The following is a 23,158-nucleotide window of genomic DNA, read 5'->3' on the forward strand; positions in this document are numbered from 1 at the left end:
GCAGATGTCTGCACAGAGCAACATCTGGGCCCTGCTGTGGAAAGTAACACCCATCTAAAGGGGGGTTCTCAAAGTCTTAGTGCCAATTTAAGGAGCCAACTTATGACTGAAAACAGCACATGAAAAATGTAAACCATAAATCTTTTAATAAGCAAGCATTTTTTGTTTGGTTTTGGTTTACAGGTTTTTAATCACTAGCCAGATGGAAATTTTTAACATCTATTACTTTTACTCATTGTTTGGAAGGTTTAGAAATTGTGAAGTGAATAAGTGAGCTCCACCCTTAAATTCGCTCTACCAGATACATATACATATAGACCTTTGAGGCGTGACTCAAGAGTGTCTGGATATATTTAAAGCAAACAAGCTGTGGTGACAGAAGTTTATGCATTTAATTCAAATACAATTTAGCTTATTTGAAAATGTTTATACATTTTACAGTTTATTTCTGACCATTTCATGAACACAAATGTCTTTTTTGCTTTCATAAATAAAACCTTAAAAATGTGATTAAAAATTATGGGTATCAGTCTGTCTAGTTCGGAAGCAGAAACCACTGAGGCCATTTCTGCTGCTTTGGTGTAACAAAAGTAACATCGGAAGCAATGGAGAGGCAACAGGGAACCGTTTTGCAAGTGCTTTCCACGGACCATTCCTCTCTCCTTATCCCTCCTGACTAATTATTCTATAGTTGTGCTTTTTTGCTAGTGTTCTTGTCACAGCTGGTAGAATGAGCTGGTATCGGCAGCCGATTCATGCTAACTCAAAGTATGAAGGAGACATCGTGAGATGGGCCAGCACATATGGAAAGCTGAATACAAAAAAAAGTACAAAAAAATATTGCAAAGATCATGAAGATAACTTGATCTACAGTAATTTGCATTAAACATCAGCTTTAATAAAGCTGAAGCTTGATAAACAGTCAGATCTTACATCATGTGAGGACGAGTGAGGCCAAGTAAATCCACACTGACATGACGTTATTTGGGTAGGGGTGCACATACACAGCCAGGGCAAACTCCACATTTGATGCCTGAACACTGTGAATGCCAGTGCTGTACACTGCCTCTATAATGGGCCGGATCTCAGAAAACACCAGATTGAGGGGGAATCCTGAAATCTTCAAAGGAAAAGAGAGAAAAAAAAAAGAGAAAACCAAAAAAAACCTGTTAGTGATATGAATTTTTCAAAGTGAGCTCACGCGCTTTCGGCCAACTTCTTCAGCACTGGACTTAAGATCCATGACACAACACAGTGACTCAGAGTAGCTTCTTGCGGAGGCACACCCTTTTTCAGACTTACTCTGTAGTCTCCCAGCAGGCTCTGCAGCTCATGGCGGTGTCCCTCAGCCACATCTTGTCCTGGGATCAGCTCCAGCTTGGGCAGGAACTGCTTCAGGGTGGTAGTGCAGTAGCGGTTCCAGCGGGTTGGCTGACGAGGTCGCCACTCCATTATCTTCTCCTTCAGGATCCTCTCGATTCTATTCATAGTGACATGGTGCATGTGCTGCGTTTAGCCCGTGGTTGTTTTGAGAAGCAGCAGTTTCTGCTGTTTTACTTGCCTGTCCTGAAGCTCTGCTGCAGCTGCCCTGTCTGTGCGACGATACACCAGCTCCTCTGGCTAAAGACAATGACAAATTTTTGAGAAACAAACAAAGAAGTAAAAATAGGTTTATACAGTAATACTGAACACTTACTTGTATGCTAGACAGTCCAGGGTGGGAGAAAGTTCGGGAGAAAAACGGTTTCCACAAATTAGCTTTTGTGATGTCAAAACTGACCCTCATTGGTGATGTATATTGTTGAATGTTGAACCAAACCTTAAAATTAAAAAAAACAAAACAAACAAAAAAAAAAAAAACCACAACAAAAAGCAGACATGAATATAAAACTATGCAAAATTGTAAAAATGATGAAGAATAAATAAATGTATAAATCTTTATTCACATTGTCAGCATTGACCAAGCAGCCAACTGTCTGAAGTGGGCAGAAGGTGTCGTACTGCCCGTAGAACTGACCGCTGCTGGGATTCCAGATAAGGTAGAGGTTCTGCTCAAGGGTCAGGACATAAGCCGTGGGTCCCTGAGGAGGGAAGATTTTAGAACTCTTAGTGCTGCTGCAAGAACAAGTCTGAAAAATGAAGCAGCAAAAATAGCTGTTCTTGCAGTGGTGGCTGAAGACTGGTTGCAAAAGTCAGTCCCCATAGACTCCATTATCAAACTATGGAACTTTACAGCAAAGATAAGCATATTCACAGCCAACAAAAACTCTTTTGGTCTCTATGAATTTTTTAAAATAAAACATATTTAAACTATATTGCTTAGAGACTGTGGGTCACAGTGGGTGTAGCCGCTAGCTGTCTGCTTGTCTTTAGCCAATAAAAACTAACATGGAACTGACCAAAACTAACACTGAAGCAAGGACCTCTTACCCCTGTTTGGTATGTAGGCAGCAGCAGTGTGTTTGAGTGTTTATGAGTTATTCTGGTTTTGGGATAGCAGTCTATGAATACAGCTTGCTAATGGTAATTACTTCAACATTTATTTACAGTCTATGTGCAAGTTTTTAAAGCTGTGCTCTACTTAAAAATGTTACTGTGACACACATGAAATGTCTTCAGGTTTAAGAAATAAATGTCACCCACCTCCGGTATGGCTGTGCCAATTATAAGCCAGGCTTTCTTGCCCAAAGACAGGAAGTAGTTGCACAACAGTACAGCGTGTTCCTCTTCATCACCCGCTAGAAGGGTTAGGAATTGCTAAAAACAAACAACAACAAAAAAGCAGCTACCAAAAGGTACTACAATATGAGCACTGCCCTTCTGTATACAATGCTGGCTTCTTGAAGAAAGTTCACTTACGTCACAGGTGCTCCAAAGATCGCAGGTTGCAGAAAATGAAACTTGGTCAGGCAGAGAAGGGATGAGTGACACAAATCGAGCAACGAGGGGCTGTGCGGGGATAAATATCAGTGCATCAGCAAATTATATCTAATTACCGAAGACGTTTTCTACATTAAGTAATATCACACTGACCGTGGCTTCCAATGGGTTATTGGGGAATTCATCCAGTAGCTCCTTTGGGGGACTGAGTGGTCGAATGTAACGTGTGATGAAGACAGTCTTCCCACTGAGGTCTATGACTGTGGTAATGCAGGGTCGGTCTGGGTATCTCTGAGCTGCGTCCCTCTCAAATCTCTCTGAAGCTTGCAATAAGCGCTCATCCTCTTGGGTGTCAAACTGCAAGAGAAGGTCAAATGAACAATGAATAAGGGCACAGAGCGATAGCTAAAAAGAAGTAACTTCAAATGTTGTGTCATGAATGGGTGATTAAAGGAGGATAAATGCTTTAATGGAGCAGTTACCTTCATTTCCTTTATCTAGTACATGCAGCAAAAGCAAATAAGCGATACAAGAGGATGACAGAAATAAGAGGAAATTAATTCATAACAAATTGTTTCAAAAATAAGAAACATGCATGTAAGTGTCTAAAATGTATAGGATCTATTTAAACACTTAAGCAGACATACTTTGCTTTGCTCATTTTCTTACGTTACATTAAAAATTGCTTAAGTTTCAAACAATGAGCAGGGCTTTTCCTACACAGAGAAAATTTCACTTGGCGCCAATGAACATCACCGGGATTGTGAGACTAAGTAATTTTTTAAAAATGGGGCTTCCTTACTTAAGCGTTTTTGTTTGTCAAATGGCTATAAATCATTCATTATTACTTTATGTATCATTTATGTATCACCTGACAACGCTATGACCTATTCTGAGCAAAGAATAAATCTTAAGAGGTCAGCCTTTATTAAAAGGCATTCCTTAAACCCAAAACTCTTCCTTTGGTTTTAGTTTTTTTCTTTTTCCTTCTTTGGGTTCTGTATGTCAAAGGGAAGAGATATTCCCAACATGGTTATCTCATGGACATAGTTCAGTATTTGAGCACAGAAGCCCCACCAATCAGATGGAACATGGCTGAAAAAGTGAGTAGGTAAAATTACTAATAATAAAATCAAAACATGGAGCTAGAAATGAGCATACTAGGTCTCCTTTATATATATATATATATATAGAAAAAAGCTTCTCTAAAGACTCATTGCAAAGTCAGATTACCAAAGCATGATGCTGAATGACTAGGGGTTTCTTGAGGTCGCCGTTTAAACTTACCTTCTCCCTAACAGACTCTCCAGGTACCAGCTGTGGATCGACAGTGATGAACAGCGTGATAAATGTTCCCTCACTCAGACTTCTCAAGATATCAAAACCACTATTAGTGAAGTGGCTCTTCTCCTTGCTGTAACCCAGCAGCACAGCTGGCGTGTTCACTTTAAATGTCCCATCAATCTAAGAGAAATGTCAGTGAGAAGTCCAGTCAGTCACAGCCATTTAGTGTGTGTACATCAGGTCTGCTTAAATCATAGACGCACCTTGGACTGAGAATAAATTGTGCTGAAAGGAATCTTGACTGAGCCCAACCAGCGCTTCTCTATGTGGGTTTGAATTGATTTGCCTCTGTTTTTGTCATTCTGAGGAGCAAAAATACAAATAATTCAAGCAGCAAGTAATGAGGGTGAGGATGCAGAATTTTGTTAAATTTATTTTTAGATTCACTCTTGAAGAGCATAAAAACCCACAAACATAGTCACAAAGGTCTTTAGGAGATATCAATAAAGGCCAAAGTCAAGTTGGCAATTACATCAATATCTGATAATACAGAAATTAATTGTATTATATCACTAAAATGACATGTGTTGCTGTCTACATAGATAGAAATTCACATTTAACAGAAATTAAACATAAGCCATTTTTCACAGTATAACCTTTTATTTCACTTATCTGACTTTAAAATCAGGGACTCGCTCACTGTTAGCTGTTATTACGCTGCCTTCAAGACGTTAAACAGTGGATGTCCTTAGTTTCTTTTTTTTTATTAAATGAAAACAAAACAGAGATTGTCATTTTTGTCATCGACAGTGCTCGGGGCCCCTTATCTTATTGTAAGACAGATATTAAAACCCTTGGTGTGTAACTTGATGGTTCTTTTAAACCGTGTAGGCAGGTGAGTGCAGTAGTCCAATCTAGCTTTTTCCATCTGAGACAGCTAGCCAAAGTAAAGCCATATGTTCCAGCTAATCTCTTTAAACGTGTTATTCATCTGTTCATTACATACAGACTGGAGTACTGCATTTCTCTGTACTTGTCTGTACCAGTCTTCTATTTATAGTCATGGCGAGAGAGCCTTTTCTGTGGCAGGTCTCATACTCTAGAATAGTCTGCCTCTAAATATTAGATCTGCACAAACACTGGAACATTTTAAATCTTTACTGAGGACACATTTTTATGACCCCAACATTTTTTGTTTTTACAGCCTTGTTGTTTTAGTCTTATCCCTTCTCGTTTATATTTTATTGCATCACTGTCATGCATTTTATTTATTTTAGTTGCATTTTAGTTTGTAAAGCATAGTTTGAAATGTGCTATATAAATAAACTCGATTTTTACCATTTGATTCACGGATATTAAACCAGGATCTTAAACCGAAATCTAAACCTGACAGGAAAACAATGGAGGGATGTGAGAAGTGAGACAAAGTGAACAGTGTTTACTCACCATCACAGTCTCATGTACCACTTCATCAAATATGTTGATGAAAACCTCATCTTTGACTGACTGCAGGCTAGCAGTGCTGTAGTCACCATTTGGAGCGCTGTAGAGAGGAACATTAGGTAAGTAACACCACTCAGCAGCCATTGTGCTGGGCAGTTATTTTGAAAAACAATGATGGGAAAATGCATGTTTAGAATCACCAGTCAAATCTGATGAAAAGTGCTCAAAAAGTCTCTCTTATAATGGTATCTGGTCAAAAACACCAAGCTTTCACTTTGTGATACACTGCATTAGCCAGCTCAGTTTCATCCTGATTAAAGGAGCCTGTGCAGGACAGGTACAAAGGCATGAGGAGATCCTAAACAACAACTATTTTTGTGCATGCTTGAGTTTTTGTGGATGAATAACGGAAAACAAAAAGAAAATCTTTAAACTGTTAATTAAAAGTCACACATGGCTAGCCTCCCATTTACAATTATAATGGGCATTTCAAAAAAAACAAACAAACAAAAAAGAAAACAATAAAAGAGATAATTAATAATAAAAGAAGCAGAGTAAAAAGGAATCCAATAAAACACAACATACACTTACGATCAGTTATACGACATACAGCATCAAGTAAAACAGGTGCTGAGGCTAAATGCCTTGTAACTATAAATGTAAACTGACACTTTAGGGTGTATTGTAAAGAGTTATAGTTGGCCAGAGCATAGAAACTAAATGTCTTCCAAACGCAGGATAGACTTGAAGGATTTGCAACAACTGGGACTTAATGGACTCAGTTTGAGTCCCAGAGCACTAGCAGAGAAGTGAAGTAAAATGGCAGTTTCCCAGTGAGAGCCACAGAAGTAAACAGCCACACGGCACTTCTGTGAGACCACCCACATCGTACTATAAAAGCTGGTAGTAATAAACCTGAGGATATAAAGATGTAGGATGGAGAGAAAAGTGTCTTATATAAAGTTTTTCCTTCAAAACACGTAAGAACGTTATTTATTTTCCTTTTCCTGTACAAGAAAATTATTACTTTGTTATAGTTTATCAACAAGATTGTCCAACATTTTGAAATTCATATTTATAGTTTAATATGCATCAAAAATGCTAAGGTATTTATATTCTGAATTCCTCTTTATATTGGGACACTAAATAGTGGAAATCTACAAATCTGACAGTCCAACAGAGAGATCATTCAACACAAAGCCCCCCCCCCCCCCCCCAAAGGAAAAGAGACACCCCACCACCCCCCAAAAAACAAACAAGCAAACAAACGAACAAAAAAAGAAAAACCCAACTCACCTAAAAGGCAGCTGCAGCTCCTCGTTCCAGCATGGGTTTGGTCCATCGGCTGTGGCTGTTTGAAGTACTGTGCGTTGGAAGGAAACCTCCACAAATGGCCTCACCTGTATCTAAATTAGACACACAAATACTCCACATACTTGACACTGATTATAGAGACTCTGTATTGGTATCAGATTATGCTCGGCTGCTTGTGTAAAGCAAAATAAGATTAGACTTTGTGCTGTACCTGGTCGGGAAGCCCAATGCTGCCCTGAAGGGCACTATGAGATGTCTGTCCTGGTTTACTACAATAGAAACCCATTAAAACACAGTTCAGTGTCCAGTAAGATTTCTAAACATATATGCTGGTTTCTAAATTTGAATGGCTGAACTCACTTGCTCTGAAGCCTGCGGACTGGGATATCATAAGCCCGGATGATGTTAACAAGCAATTTGATGTCTCCGTCAGACAGATTCTGGGCCGTCACCTTCTTTCTTTCTTTCCTCTGAGGTTTCAGTGGTCGTTTTGGTTCAGCCAGCTTGAAAAGGTTTATTCCTAAAATCCTGATAAATGCAACAAACATGTAATCACTTTGTCAACAGCCTGCAGGACTATTCATTTAAAATTAAATCTTACTGTAATGTAGATAAGAATTTGTGGCAATATGACAAAGCTTTTTTGCTCTAATTCTGGGTCGGGGTTACCACCAACAGTACTCAGTCCCTCCAGGTATTTGTAGTTTTATATGTCAATATCATTAAGGATTCTTCCTGTTAAAATGAAGTTTTTCTTTCCCACTGTCACCAAAGCATTTTCTCATAGGGGTATATATGATTGCTAGGCTTTTCTCTGTATTATTGTAGGGCCTTTACCTTCCAATATAAAGCACCTTGATGCCGCTGTTGTTCTGATTTGGTGCTATATAAATGAATTGAATTGAAAATTTAAAGTAACCTTTAATGGCATTAACAAGAACCGCTGGAAACATACTGTGCTGCTTATCCTGTATCTAAAGTCTAAAATAGGCATATCACAATAAGTGTGTATTGAACAATAATTGTGATATTTAAAAATAAACAGTTATTGTATTAATAACGCACAGAATAATATTGTTAATATCAGAAATTCTTCCCTTTGCAAGCTTTTGTATAATTATAGTTGTTAACAGTTGTTTAACTGATCTGACAAAAAGACAAGATACAACAACATCAACAATGATAATAATAATTTTTCAATAATTTTTTTTAAATACTTTTTTTCCACCCAAAATTATACGGATATTGTAATAAATATCACAATTTATTCTTTGATAAATGTGAAGTCAAATTTGGATATTGTGACAGCCCTGGTATAAATGTGCCGGCATATAATCTGGTATCTTACAGAATGGCTATGATTCAGGATGTAGCACAGGTACAGTACCAGTTGGAAGGACTGTGATTTAATCTCTGACTTCTCCACTTTGTTTGTCAACATATCCTTGTCCCTTTTTGGGGGGCCTTTTTCAGCTTTATTGATAGATACAGTGAAGAAATGACAGGAAAGTGGAGGGAGAGAAAGCGAGAGGGGAAGTAATGCAGCCACTGGCTGCTCAACGCACTAAGCTAAACCAGCGACCGTATACATGTCCTTTATACTAAATCCCATTGCATTTATTTGTTTGTATCCTTTATTTTTGCATCCATTTGAGTGTGAGCATGTGCATCATAAATTTAGATAACAAAAGCGCTTGCATTTTTTAGGCATGTAGCACAGAAGCTTTTGAGTGCTCTGTAAAGGTAGAAAAGTGCTCTAAAAGTATCATTTCATTTACCAAATCAGTTGGATAATGCCCTGTTGTAGATTTACATTTATATAATTTCACTGCATTTCACTCTCAGACTGCAGGCTTGCTTGTGGTTCCTAGGGTATTTAAATGTGGAATGGGAGGCACAGCCATCAGCTATCAGGCCCCTCTCTGGATCTGCCTCCCAGTTTGGATTTGGGAAACAGACACTCACTCTACTTTTAAGATTCTTTCTATTTTGATAAAGCTTGGGACGACCGTGGCTCAGGGGGTTGGGAATCACATCTGTAACCGGAAGGTCGCCGGTTCGATCCCTGGGCTCTCTGTCCTGGTCGTTGTGTCCTTGGGCAAGACACTTTACCCTACTGGTGATGGCCAGAGGGGCCGATGGCGCGATATGGCAGCCTCGCTTCTGTCAGTCTGCCCCAGGGCAGCTGTGGCTACAACTGTAGCTTGCCTCTACCAGTGTATGAATGTGAGAATGAATGAATAGTGGCATTGTAAAGCGCTTTGGGTGCCTTGAAAAGCGCTATATAAATCCAATCCATTATTATTATTACTACTATTGTCGTAAATCATAGTACCTCAAGTCGCCCTGTCTTTTCTTTTACCTCACCCCCAACAAGTTGCCCTTCTCTTACAATGGTTCTCCCAGAGGTCTGTTTCTAGTAAAAGGGAGTTTTTCCTTCCTACCGTTGCCCAGTGCTTGCTCCTACGGGATCATCTGATTGTTGCCATTTTAAGTCAGTCCAGTTAATTTTTTCAGATTTATTTAAAGTCATTTCAAGGCATCTTACATTAGGGTAAAGACCCTACAATATAAAAATAAACCCCAACAATCAGATGACCTCCTATGAGCAAGCACTTAGTAACAGTGGGAAGGAAAAACTAAGTGCTTGCTCATAGGAGGTCATCTGATTGTTGGGGTTTATTTTTATATTGTAGGGTCTTTACCCTAATGTAAGATGCCTTGAAATGACTTTAAATAAATCTGAAAAAATTAACTGGACTGACTTAAAATGGCAACAATCAGATGATCCCGTAGGAGCAAGCACTGGGCAACGGTAGGAAGGAAAAACTCCCTTTTACTAAGAACAGACCTCTGGGAGAACCATGCTAAGGGAGGGGCAGCCATTTACTGCAGCCTGATGGGGAAGAAAAACAATAGAGTAGAGCATATAAAGATATCCATCAGTATAATGTACTGCTGCAAGAGAATGCTAAAATTCTTCTTATATTAGCAGCTTCTAATATTTTACCATTTTATTGGTGTTAATCTCTATGAAATTTTACAGCTTTTAAAATCTTTAGCTTCATATTCTGACTAAATTCTTTTTCATTATTTACAAAATCCTGGGAGGATTGAACACTGGAAACAGTCTGTTATATTCATTCATGCACTCGTATTCAGGGTTTAAACTAAGAGGAGAAACAGAGACACGAAGAGAACATACCCTGGACCTGCACCACTGTAAAACAAACAAACAAAAAAAAGAAAAAGGAAAAAAAAAGAAGAAAAGCAGAAAAATAGAAAAAAATAATAATAAATGAAACAAAGTGTACATCAACAGCATGACTGACACTGATGTACATTATTAAATATATAAATCTGCTTAAAAATAGTCAAGGACTGAAATTGATTTCAAATGTTCTGTTATCATGTCCACATGTTGTGAAACCAGCTCTAGCACAACAATGTATTAACTTCTAGAGGAGAGAACAAATTAGACAGGCGAATGCAGTGTTGAGTTAAGGATCAAATACACCAACCCAGCAGCTGCCAAAATGCACAGTTACATCAGCGTGTAATTTTATGCTGGCCCTGCAACTCTTTCTGATGACTGTTGAGCAAACGTGAAATTTCCTAGCCTTAGCTTTAGTGGTGAGGGAAGTATTTTTTATCAGTTCCTTTTTTGAAAGTACTAATACTGTACTGTTTATGACTCTGGTGCAAGAAAGTATTGCACTGGAAGTGTTAAATACTAAACATAAAAGTGCTTAATACAGGAAAGTGACTTCTGTGTCAGTTGCGCACAACATCATTAGATTATTAGCAGTAGACTAAAAGTACAGTTGAATGACAAGATACAAGTACAGTACAAATACCTTAAATCTGTACTTAAGGAGAGTACCTGAGTGAATGTACACTGCACCACAGGTGAATAAAGAAAGAAATAGCCATACTTGAAAACATAACATACACAGCACAAACAAAAAAGCTCGTATATTTTGAGTCAGGCTATTCAGCTTTTGCTAGCAGTGCATATTTACCCAATGGTTGGTATCTCTTCTTCTGTCACCAAATCAGACAGGAGGTAGTGATGCTTGGCAAGAAGAAACCTGTTGATGACTGATTCTCGGATCTGTGGACAAATGCCAGGATTACACAACACTTAAGTCTCTTGTGTGCTAAATACTTGCGTATGAATTTTTTTTTCTTTTTTAAAAAGCTCACCTTCTGAAGGTATTTGGCCACTAAAGCTCTGTGTGAATCCAAATGCTCTTTGGTATCAATTACCTCTCCCTCTTTCAATCTTTTTTCATATTCCTGAAATAATTTTAACCAAAGTTAAGAAAAAAAAAACTATTATCCTTTTATAGAGCTTGTGCATCTTCATTATACCACATTGATAATATTCTGCAATACACTTTTGAAAAGCTGACCTGGAAAACCGTATCAGTGACCTCCCTCTCTAAAGCAGGAATGAATTTGTAATTCCGAAACTCTGCAACTTCCTGGTTCCTTAGCTTGAGCAGACGAAACCTTCCAGACTTCTCTAACTCTTCATCAGTCACAAAATTAAACTCCTCCTGGAGATGTTCCAGGCGGAAGTACTCTGGAGCTGTTACTTCTCCACTACTGGCCACCTGTAAAAAACACATAGAGTTACATGGGAAAATGTTTCATTTGATGCGTTCATGTCCTTAAAAATAGCCATCTTCTGATACTCACTTTTAGCAGCTGCATGATGGAGGCATTTTTCGGATCGTTTGGATCCAGACGCGACTGCTTGGCCCACTCACCAATTTTTTTCATGTCATATAGTCCAGATGCCCCAATGTAGCTAACAGCATCAAGATGGCCCTTGCCACTAAGAAACACAGACAGATCAGTATTGACAATAACATAAAAACAACAACAACAACAAGTCTTTGAGCAATTTTGTAATATTTTATATTGCACAGAAGATAAAGTAAAACATTTAGAGATCAATTTAAAAACCAACACATTGTTGGACTGACACTGACAACTTCATATACCAAACACATCCCCCCGATCTGGCATTGCTTCATGCCATTTCAACTCCTTCATGCCAGAATCTACCTGCAAGGGCATATTTCCACATTGTGGCCCAATGTTATATGCAACATATTTATAAGGAGTGATGAGCTTGATGCCTAGACACCAATCTCAACCTCCAGTCATGTGAAAACTCTCTTTTTCATATGTCTGCATATTTTGCTGCAGTAATAAACCAATTCCAACCAACAGGCAGAAAATCAGTATCACGATAGCACTTCATCCTAACCCAAGGACACGCCATAGTCTTATAGAGATGGCCATTGCACAGTCTGTCATACACTTCAGTTTTCTGATTTGCTTTTCAGTGTATGTGGTTGTTGCATCTGGCTTTCCCTCCTTTCAATCACAGTTTTTACCATCTGAAGGGACAATAAGCTCCTCAGCCTCCTGTAATAGCCTTTATTTTAAAAACCTGAAAGCAAAGAATAGGTGCTGTCTCAGATCACTTCAGTTATAACATGCTGAAAAGTTATGCTGTCTCGGTGGGGGGGTGTAAATTTGCTTTTTCAGTAAGAAAACACAAAATAGTCCTTTAAAAACTTCTCCTGCTGTACACTGCAAAATGTTTGACAAATGTTAGCGAGCTAACCGTGCTAACGCGTTGAAGCCATGCAACCCACACACGGGGCGATCCGCGCTAACTTGCCAACGGAGATTTGCCGCGTTAATGCAGTTAGAGCGTTAACGTTATTTTAATGAGATTAACGCTGACAGCACTATATATGTATGTAATATATATATATACACAGTGGCTTGCAAAAGTATTCGGCCCCCTTGAACTTTTCTACATTTTGTCACATTACAGCCACAAACATGAATCAATTTTATTGAAATTCCACGTGAAAGACCAATACAAAGTGGTGTACACATGAGAAGTGGAACGAAAATCATACATGATTCCAAACATTTTTTACAAATAAATAACTGAAAAGTGGGGTGTGCATAATTCTATTAGGAAAATCAAGAAAGATACTACCTGTGAACGCCACCAGGTTGTTGAGAAATAGGAGGCGCAAGGGGTACATCATCGTCCCCGATACCCCAAGAAACACAGCACGAGACCTTCCCAGAAGTCAAAAGACTTTGCTTGTTGCTGCCATCAGCTTCAAAGGAGAGGGGCACATCTGAGAAGGTGTATAGAGTGTAAGAGAGAAGTTGATAAGTTAGTATAATTAAAAGTATTCTTGAAATATTCAAATATTTCATATCTGAAAAAAAAAAAATGTACCACTTCCAACTCCCTCGTGGTCAAACATCACTCTCTGGTTGCTACTAAACTCAAATTCCTCAAGAGGGACGCTGCCTGTCACGACAGAGGGTTCTGGCACTGGAAGAAACACCTGAGCCAGGAGAGAGCATGATGACCCAATCTCCTCAAACACCTGCCCACACACAGTAAACACAAAAATTAATTGTTAGAATAGATCACAGCAGTCATTTATCAAGTAAATGCGTGGATACATAAAGTGGCAGCATGTTCAGCACTCTTTACTGTACCTGCAAACTAATGCTTTGGGGACAGTTGACTATCTTGAGATTGAATATCTGTCCAAAGTGCACCCTGAAGTCGGTGTTCAGGGAGCGACTGTCTGTTCGTGAAACTTCTTTGTCATTATAAAGGATCTTGGTGAAAAGAGAGCGCCTGGCAACATCTTCTCTTCGAGCTTTTTCGGCCCTAAACACGAAGAAAACAAACGTGATGAAAACATTCACAAAACCACAGTGAAAGTGCAGTTCATCATCATAACTGAAACACCTGCAAATAGGTGTGATATTCCCACCTGTGACAAATATTCTGCTATTAAGTTTTCTCATTTTAATAAAAAAACAAAACAAACAACCCTCACCCAAATATTTACTCTTTGCTGATTGGTTCATACATGTTTTGAAGAAACCTAGACCCTCTTTGTGTTTCTGCTGTGTCTACCTGGGGCACAGTTCACTGGCAGTGATGTTTGCAGATGCAGACAGCTCAGGAATCAGGATGGCCTCTCCTGGCTTTCTACGTATCCTGAGGGCTTTCTCCCTCACCCACTGCTCTATGGAGCCAAGGTCTGGTCTCTCTGGGGGCTCCGGCTTTGGGGGGGGTTCGTCAGTAGGTCCTTCTGATTCACTCACATCCTGTTCTTCATCTTCTCCTTCAGTGTCATCCTGTGCCTGACCTTTCTTCTTCTTTTTTTGCTTTTTCTTTTTGGCTTTCTGAAAACAGTGAACATGAGGAGGTGTGTGTGTGGGTATATCTTTACATTATGATTTGACATACAAAGTCAGGTGGACTGCCTTTAAACCACATTTTCAATTTTTTTTAATGCATGCATGATCCTTATTAAAAAACATTTATTGAAATGTGTCGTATGCAGGGGAAGATTAGATGAAGAATGCAGGTAAAAATGTAGGCACCTGTTTCTTTCTGCAGAGTTTCCATTCTTCCAGCCGTTTCTTGTACTCAGCTAATTTATTCTGGTATTCTTCCTCAGTCTCTGCCTCTAATTCTACAACCTCTGCCAAGATTTCATCTTCATAGTCCTGCTCATCTGACACCCGATCCACATTCTCCCTGAAGAGGCAATAGACAGCACAACAGATTAATGACACTGGGACAAGAATCTGGAGAACTCTCTACAGAGCAAATCTTACTCTATCCAGCTGATATCGATTAGGGATGAGTGATAAAACAATACCAGATTTTAAATCAGGGAGAATTTAGGGTGTTGGAAGTCTCAGATTTTGGCTCACGGGGATTGGGACTTTGAAAACTCTGGCCATTATTAACGTTAGCAATTATAATTAGCAAATATAATAAAAAAAATAAAAAAAATAGGACAAACAAAACAGACCCCATTTAGTATTTTTATGGAGTTGCATAAAACATCCCCATAAAGAATATACACATTATTTTACTGTTACCGCCTCACTGAAATTTCTGTCACTTTTAGCTGTTACCTTCTGAGGTAGAGCTTGTAGGGTGTATTGGTAAACTTCTGGAACTCTCTCAGGGCTTTAATCTCCTTCCACACTTTAACTATATTTTTCAGAAGAGTCCTGTCTTTCTCCTGCTCACTGTCTCGGAGATGTCGAGTGTTCCTGTAATATTTGGAAAAACACTACTGCTCAAAGAGTCAATGTTACAGTGCATGTTTTTAGGCTACAAGGACTTCGTAGGATGCTAAGGGATGAACTCACCTAACCTCCAGATTATACTCAGAAATCCTCTGCTGCAAGGCCTGAGTGGGGTTAAGCCCACTATGGCTCTCCAGCATATTCCGCAGTGCATTCCTTAGTCCATTCAACTAAAGCAGAAAATAAGACACTAAACACACTGAATGCTGCATATAAACTCTGGAGTCCCTTTCATAGCTCACTTTACCTTGTCAGTGAGGTGACCTGTGAGATTATTGCGTTGCCTGGTTAGGTACTGATCGTACAGCTGAGCTAGGCGGGCGCCCAGGATGTGTTCGCGGCTGAAAAGTGGGTGATGGGAGAAGATCAGCCCAGAGACATCAACATCAAGCTGGTAGTCTCCCTCAGGATCTGCTGCACCAGCAATGTAAAGATTTGCATACTTGGACTTCACCGCCTGGGAGACAGAATAACACAATCCATCATGCACTATCCTGGGAAATGAAAACCACTATGAATTATACTTGGCACTTGTGCCTTGCCTGTGTGTTTCCAAGTTTCCAAGTATGTGCCAGTTTAAAGGAAGCATGAAATAGCTGGCAAGATTGAAAGCACCATCAGGGGAGTGCTGTAATGCAAAGTCATGCATGAAAATAATGTGCTATAAACACCCAACTTAACTACCCTGAACACTGTGTTTTCAGGATGAACACGTATGACAGCTGTGCCCGTCTCCAGAATTTAATAAATAAATATGAACAAGAGACGATAACTACTTGTTTTCCCTAGAGATAAAGACTGTGCTTAAACTCAAAGCCCTTTGTATCTGTAACTTATTTTTTCAGGGTTTACATATTTGTTTAACTGGACAGTCACACCACACATACCAGTAAAATGCTAATAAGGCTGGAATCAACTGCTTCTAATAAAGATGCGGATGTAGTCTAATGAATTACAGGAAATATAACACTCATCCATCCGTTTCAAATTATCCAGGAATTTGTTTACACAAGTTTACCCATTTATTTCACATTTTATTTTCCACAAGGCTTCATCACTTTGTTGGGCAGGTAAGCCATGGAAACTGTGAGCACGGTTAGGTCAGGGCAGCTGGGAACATTTTTACTGGTGATTTTTCCCCCCCATTATTCATCTTCTCACTGTTGTTTTAAAAATGTTGATTTTTAATATTATTTAATAAAAGTAATAATAATTAATAAGTTAAAATGAAATTATTGTAATGAGGCTGCTTCAACTCAAGTTAAGCTATCACCAGTGTCTCCTCTTCTCTGTGTAACACATGCAGCCATGAACTAGACTTCACTTGACAGAAGTGTATGTGACAACACAAATTTCAGATGCACCTCTTTAACCGGTCAGCTATCTAGTAGGAAGTATGTGTGCATTGAATCATGTTTGCCATTCCCTAGCAACTGTCACTACCGTATCACTACCCTATCCATTCCCTATCACTAGATAGGAAATGCAGTACAAAAGACAAACATGTCTGAAGACGACCGTTTCTTGCTGGGAACAAGGACAACCCTGAAAAATAGTCCAATAAAGGTTTTTAGTGTTTTTATTGAAACTATTACATATTTAACTGTTTTCACTGCTTGTCAAACAAAGCAGCTAACTTAAGAATTTAAAGGGATCTTCAAAAGTGTTGTTTTATTATTCAAAAAATTATCAAAGTATTTGATAGATTAATAAATAATAAAATAACAGTTAAGGTACAGCCATGCTCTTCTTTCTTGTTTAAAAATCATAAGTAAGGGGTAAAAGTAAAGCCTTGAAAAGCTAGGGTTTAATTTTAATGCTGGCTCTTCTTCAGATGTAATTTCACAGCTTGCAATACTTTTAACGTCTACAAATGGAGTTTGGAGTTTTGATGTTGCTGTAAATTTTGAGAAGATAGCATATCACAGATGTGTTGGCCTCCATCACTGATCTGTCCTCCAATAACAAATGCATACCTCCTCTCTATTTCTTTGTACCAAATGCCAAACTGCCCTTTTGCTTTTTTCTAAAAGGCAAAGAGGTTAGAAAAGAAGAGAGGGCATCGCAACGCCCTCAGTGTAGGAATGCAAACAGTGCTTTAGATGATGAAAATGAACAAAATGATTGGTGTGTGTGTGTGTCAGACCTTCCTATACACAGTCTGTAGCGCAGGGTCTAGGGCCTCCTCCATGTGGAAAAGGGGGGGTCTTGTGGATGATTCCTTGATGGGGTTAGGCAGAGCGATGATCCTGCCATCATCTCCAAACCACTTCTTCCCCTTAGCAAATAAAAACAACACAGTAGGGATATGAATACACAGATAATAATATAATAAAACAAAGTAATGAAAAGTCTCTTATGGTAGTTTTATTTTAATGGAGAGAGGTAGAATGTCAACCAAAAACCCAGAAGGTCTTCACTCTAATCAAAATACAAGAAAAAGTGATGTGTCTCCTTAAACTATATTCCAAAAACATGAACAACACAGACTGTTACACTGCTATACACAAACTTTAATATAAGAGCAGTACACTTAGGTCAGACCAGTGGGTCAATATCTTCCCTGAGATGCGTGAAAACCTGGTGACCAACTATAACAAACATCTTACTGTTGTGCTTGCTAACCAGGGTTTCTACTAAGTCATGTGTTACGTGGGGATCAAAAACGTCTTTCACTCAATGACATTAAAAAAAACTATTTTTTTAAATTGAAAATACCTTAAAAATTACTCAGGAAATTTTGGCTTTTTAGCTGATGTTACCTCCTCCATTTTCAAAATCCGATTCTCCAGAATATTCTCATTGGTCAGGGATACGGGAGGCCTTTCCCCTACATAGAGACCCTCATCCTCCAGGTATCGAGGTTTCATGTTTTCAGGCAGTTTGATGGAGGTTGGAACTATGAAAATTAAGCATAATATAATTTTTTCCCATATGAGGGAGGTGCAGATGTGAATTAAAATATTTAAGACATGATATTATATACCTGTTCGAAAGCTGGGTGTAAACAGGAGTTCGCTTTGTAGCTGAAGAAGTTTTTGGTACCCGACATACTCGGCTTTCCTTATTTCCAAGAAGTCCTGGGGTGACTGGTCAATGACAAATAAATCTTCTTGGGTTTGTACAAGAGGAGCTTCTTCACTCTGAGAGAAGGATGAAGATGAGGCAGTTAGTCCATCTTATGCAAATGAAAAAAGGTAAGAAATAATTTTGACAAAAAAAAAAAAAAAATATTGGTTGCCCTGTTACCTGGGTTTCATTTTCTTCTTGAATATCTTCATCAACATCTTCATGCTCTTCGTCTTCATCTGTTGTTTTCCTCTGTTTTTGTCTTCTCCTGCTGCTCGTCTCAATCACATCTGGTGGATCGGGGTCAAAGTTCAACGTGAAGAAATTGAATGCTTCTTCAGCTGTCGGCAGGCCTTTTCCTACCTGTATTTGCAAAGAATAAAATGAATACATTAAATTTCATTATACAACTGCTTTTTGTATACAGGATTTCAATCTCAATCCATGCCTTACTTGTCTTGCTGCTTCTCTGAACCTGACCCTGGTGCTGAGGGGTGGAGGGGAGTCCCGTCTTCCAGCTCTGTCTGCATCAGCCTGTGAAACACCAGGAATTAACTTCCACCAATGGAAAGCAATACATGAGCCCAGTTAAGGTGAGATAGAGGCTCACCTCTCTGTCAAACCTTGTTACGGTGTCTCTGTCTCTGAGGCTATGGAGACGACTGGGAAACTCGAGAGAGGCCTCCTTATCCTGAAGGCTCTCACCTTTAGACTGAAATACAAGCCACAGATTATAGAGCAACAATTTCACTCAGATCGTGTGCTGTGTGTGAGAAAAAGAAACTCCATTTACCCTGGCTGCTTTTAGTTTCTCTTCCAAGCGTCGTTTCACAAAGTCATCTAAATGGTGAGTGTGCTGAGTTCTTGAGGTGAGACCTAGAGCACAAAGCACTTGTTTAAGGCTCACTTAAACAACATCAACTACCTTCTGTCAAATTTTGATATTAAATGCTGCTTACATTTGGATACCTGGTGTCTGATTAAGAGTTTCCAGATTTAAATCATACATAATTTTCAGTTCTTTACCCAGGTAAAAGAGTTTTGCTTTTTAAGAATCCTAGGCCATGTGGCAGTCTCCAACCCATATACCGTAGAAAGATTCACTACCATCCTATCATATGCTTTCTCTAGATCCACAAGCAGCAACTTTTGAGCTTCTCTATACATATCTACATTATCAAAGCAAACATAGAATCTGTAGTGCTTTTTCCGTGTATGAAGCTATACTGATGCTCACTGATCACCACCTTCCTTCTTAACCTAGCTTCAACATTTCTTTCCCATAGTTCCATGGTAAGGCTTATCAACTATACCCTTTGTACCTACTACAGTTCTGTACATCACCCTTGTTCTTGAAAACTGGTAACAGTACACCTCTTCTTCATTTATCCCTAAAATTGTCTGGCTAAAAAGACAACCACTCTTTCTCCAAGACATCGCCATACCTCCACAGGTATGTGACCTGAGCCAACTAGCTTTCATTCTCTTTATACATGCCCTCACTTCCTTCTATTATTAACTAAGCATTTGTATGATACGATTGCATATTATCAGCTTTTCTCTCACTCAGAGTTTGTACTGTTAGTTGTTTGAGGTCTCTCTACTCTCCCTTTTTTCCCCCTCCTCTTTCACTGCACCTCCCAAGTGACAGATGGTGGCTTCGTCCAAAGGTTTCTTCCTATTAAAAAGGTGTTCTTCTCTACCAACGTCACTGAGTTCTCACTCACAGTTAAAAATGTTTGGGCTCTCTCAAACAATGTAGTGTCTTTACCTTGCAAAATAAAGTATCTTGAAGTGGTTGTTGCTGTGAATCAATACTATATAAATAAAGTGAACTGAACTGATCTCTAATAGCACGTTTTAATTGCCTCTAGACTATGCAAAGCTAAGCTGCAAAGTTTTTAACCAAACCTAAATCAAGGTATCACATCACACCAATTTAGGCTTTTTACAATGACTCAAAGTATGTTTTACAGTGATTTTGCCTTCTAATCCCTTTAAGAATTTTTGTAACTTCCCCTAAATTCTTCTGTTCTCTACATGACACTTTAATTTTATGATTTTATGACTTGTAGGTTTTATTTTTGTATTAAATAAAAAAATACAAGTTTTCTATATTTGTATGAAACGTCTACTACATATAAAGATGATCATTATTATGGTCTTATAGCCTGGGGGAAAAAACAAACAGTTGAGTACTGTTTTGTGTTGTTACCAGATCACTCATTACTTGTATGATGAAGGAGTAGAGGTACATTTGATTAAGACATAAACACAGACCTTTCTGAGAACCAGTGCGAGATTTCGATAAAACCACTGAATCGTCCGCTTTCTCAGATGGTCCCTCATCTGCACTGTACTGCTGGATGGAAGTGACATCCTTGACATCATCAGCATCACGGGACTTCTGGATGGAAGACTGTTCAAGCAGCTAATAAAAGCCAGAAGCAATCAAAACTGTTAGAATTTTTAACCGTGCCATTAGTGGAATCACAGAAATGAGGTGGATACCAAAAGATTTACCCTTTTCTTTCTCTTCTGTCTCTCAGCTCTTAAATGGCGTTTCAAAGCCTCTCTTTCATCTTCTTCACCGTCTTCAGGCGCCTGGCATACACAAAGATACACTTTATATGGATAGCAGAAAAATGAAAACTTGCATCCAAGCTGGTATTTAGCGCACTAAAGCCGGAAGAAAGGCTGAAGAAGGTAAGAAGTTGGTGTTCAGCAGCCAGCAGGAATGAGCAGCTAAAACCTAGTTAAGGGCACCAACCTCCATTGTAGTTCGTGGGTCCTCTTCACTCAGTTTGATAGAAGGAACCAGAGCCTATCGAGTACAGTTAGATTTACTAAAGCGTTACAAGCTCCCTTATCTGTGCTCCTGTGTGCATTTCTGATGTTGAGTGTGTTCAAAATGAGCCTGGCTCCTCCGGTCATGTTGTGTCTTGTCAGGAAAGAATGACGCTCGCTCATTTAATGCTGGCGGAACTTGACAAGGTAGCTGTCACTTCACAGTAAAAATAAATAAATAAAAATATAACCAAGTTTTCAAAGCCTGTGACTTTACCTGGACGTCGTCCTCATTTTTCTTCTTAACTAGAGTTTCTTGGAAAGCCCGTCGTTTCTTATGCAGTTTTTCTCGTATATCACTGCAACAGAAACAGAAATGAAATTGTTTTAAAACAGAAACAAATTAGCTTAGCTTAGCATCTCACAGGCGTATTATTTATGGTTGAGAGCAAAGAGAGAAGCGTTACCTTTTGGAAGCCAGATTTGCGATGCTTTTTCTCAACAATAGTAAACGGTTTGAAATAAAAACCACTACTTTACTGCAGCTAGATATCCATAAGCACCTTTCCCACAATTATTAGATATTTAACATTAAGCAAACAAATTCCGTTATCGCTGCCTAGTAACGGTATAAACTATTTCTCGACCTACCTTGGAAGACGACCGATGCAACCTAAACTTATAAGCAGTTTTGGATTTCATTCGTCTAGTTGACTGTCAATCAAACAGCTTAGTGACGCGTGAACCCGCGTAGTACGGAGTCCGAGAAGGTACAGATCCGTTTTTTTTGTTTTGCACCGTGCTCATTTAGAATGCCGGGTACAGCGAAACTAATTAAAAAAGAGGTAAAAGAAAATGAAATTAAGTGTTTTTTTAAAAAACATTTTGCCATAAAAACGTCAAATGTATGAACAAATAATATCACAATATAACACTATCTTATGTAGTGTGAAAAACAAAACTGTACTAAGTTTGTTATTGTCTATTTTTTCAATTGCTTTATTTTTGTGTTGGGATTTTCTTACTATTATTTCTTGTGTTGTTGGGTTTTTAACATTTTTTGGTTTCTGGTCGATAATGATTGTCATTACAATACTAGGGAATTTGTATATCAGTAAATTTAATTTCTGCTAAAGTGGACCTGTGATGCTTATTTTCTTACCCTTCCTAATAAAGAAAGAAAGCTTACAGCCATCTGAACAGGAGTCTATGCATTTCTACTATGAAAAACTAAGTACAGTTGTTGATTTATTGATTAATTGATCACCAGCAAGTTTGAGCACCTCTATTAAAGCAGATGTTTTAGCAGTTTGCTGGTCTGGAGCATTCAGGTGTGTGTTAACACAACGCTTCTCAGGTCTACTCGGGACTGGACATCCCAGCAAATTCACCATAAGGTCAGACCTTGAAATTCTCAGAGAAATGGGAAAAAAACCCCACTCCATCCAGCTGGTTTGAGAGATTAGGGAACACTGATCTCAAAAGACATAAACATAGACCATAACAAACACAAAAACTGGGTTGAAGACTCAGGACCATGACAGAACAAGTATGGATTTTATGTGGAAGGGGAAAGCCAGGAGAAACCTCTACTCTCTAAAAAAAAGTTGGCAGCATGGTTTACGTTTGCATGTTGGCAAGACTTTTGGTACAGTTTTAGTTGGACAGATGAGCCCAAAGTGGAGATTTGGTCAAACTACACAGCACTATGTTTGGCAAAAAAATCAACACAACATACACCTCATACCTCTTTGGCTTGTCTGATCACTGTAGTCACCAAGTGGACCATGAATTCTTCTGTATTATAGAGTCAAATGTTATACCATCAAGAGTTAAAGCTAGCCCAGTGGCCCAGTCAAAGTCCAGGCATCAACCCCACTGAAATGCTGTTGCATGACCTTAGGAGAGCTGTGCATGTACAAACCTCAATCAACTGAAGTCACATTGTAAAGAAATGTGGGGAAGAATTCCTCCAATATGAGAAACTGATAAAAACAGAGAAAATAATTGCTTCAAGTTGTTGCTGCTAAAGAATGATCCAATAGCTGCTGAATCATAGAGTATGCTTTTCAGAAGAGTCCTGTGAAAACATCTTCACATGACAAAATATATACTGTTACAAAGCCAGATGTTCCTATTAAACATGGTCAAAGTTTCAAATAATAAGGTCAGTGTACAAGCAGTTCCTGTGAGCCAAAAGTTTAGA

The 23,158-nt window shown here is 38.8% G+C and overlaps 1 protein-coding gene across 1 annotated transcript; it reads right to left on the reverse strand.

Moving 5' to 3' along the window:
- Nucleotides 1-934: 934 nt before the first annotated feature.
- On the reverse strand, nucleotides 935-20,989 carry cc2d2a (coiled-coil and C2 domain containing 2A). The gene is made up of 36 exons (XM_085347334.1): nucleotides 20,936-20,989; nucleotides 20,689-20,769; nucleotides 20,446-20,596; nucleotides 18,959-19,041; nucleotides 18,776-18,877; nucleotides 18,619-18,699; nucleotides 18,346-18,528; nucleotides 18,083-18,239; nucleotides 17,859-17,995; nucleotides 17,243-17,374; nucleotides 15,344-15,553; nucleotides 15,160-15,266; nucleotides 14,920-15,060; nucleotides 14,377-14,533; nucleotides 13,904-14,175; nucleotides 13,474-13,651; nucleotides 13,205-13,358; nucleotides 12,953-13,100; nucleotides 11,626-11,764; nucleotides 11,337-11,540; nucleotides 11,128-11,220; nucleotides 10,944-11,035; nucleotides 7,282-7,449; nucleotides 7,133-7,190; nucleotides 6,904-7,013; nucleotides 5,611-5,707; nucleotides 4,428-4,526; nucleotides 4,168-4,344; nucleotides 3,028-3,237; nucleotides 2,860-2,949; nucleotides 2,644-2,757; nucleotides 1,947-2,081; nucleotides 1,697-1,819; nucleotides 1,562-1,620; nucleotides 1,303-1,480; nucleotides 935-1,120 (listed from the first exon to the last, which is right to left on the reverse strand). Exons 1-36 carry the CDS (start codon nucleotides 20,939-20,941, stop codon nucleotides 935-937), a joined length of 4,812 nt encoding a protein of 1,603 aa, XP_085203460.1. The 5' UTR covers nucleotides 20,942-20,989.
- Between the last annotated feature and the right edge of the window lie 2,169 nt (nucleotides 20,990-23,158).

Source organism: Diplotaxodon limnothrissa, linkage group LG23 (genome assembly GCF_057381915.1).
Source record: "Diplotaxodon limnothrissa isolate DT_005_m linkage group LG23, D_limnothrissa_male_GT1.1, whole genome shotgun sequence".
Taxonomy (NCBI): domain Eukaryota; kingdom Metazoa; phylum Chordata; class Actinopteri; order Cichliformes; family Cichlidae; genus Diplotaxodon; species Diplotaxodon limnothrissa.

Excerpts from the sequence above, each read along its gene's own strand:
- cc2d2a (XM_085347334.1), bottom strand. Across the intron at positions 18,700-18,775 it reads TAACAAGGTTTGACAGAGAG|GCTGATGCAGACAGAGCTGG; the intron begins GTGAGCCTCTAT and ends GGTGTTTCACAG. Across the intron at positions 11,765-12,952 it reads CAACCTGGTGGCGTTCACAG|TGGCAAGGGCCATCTTGATG; the intron begins GTAGTATCTTTC and ends TGTGTTTCTTAG.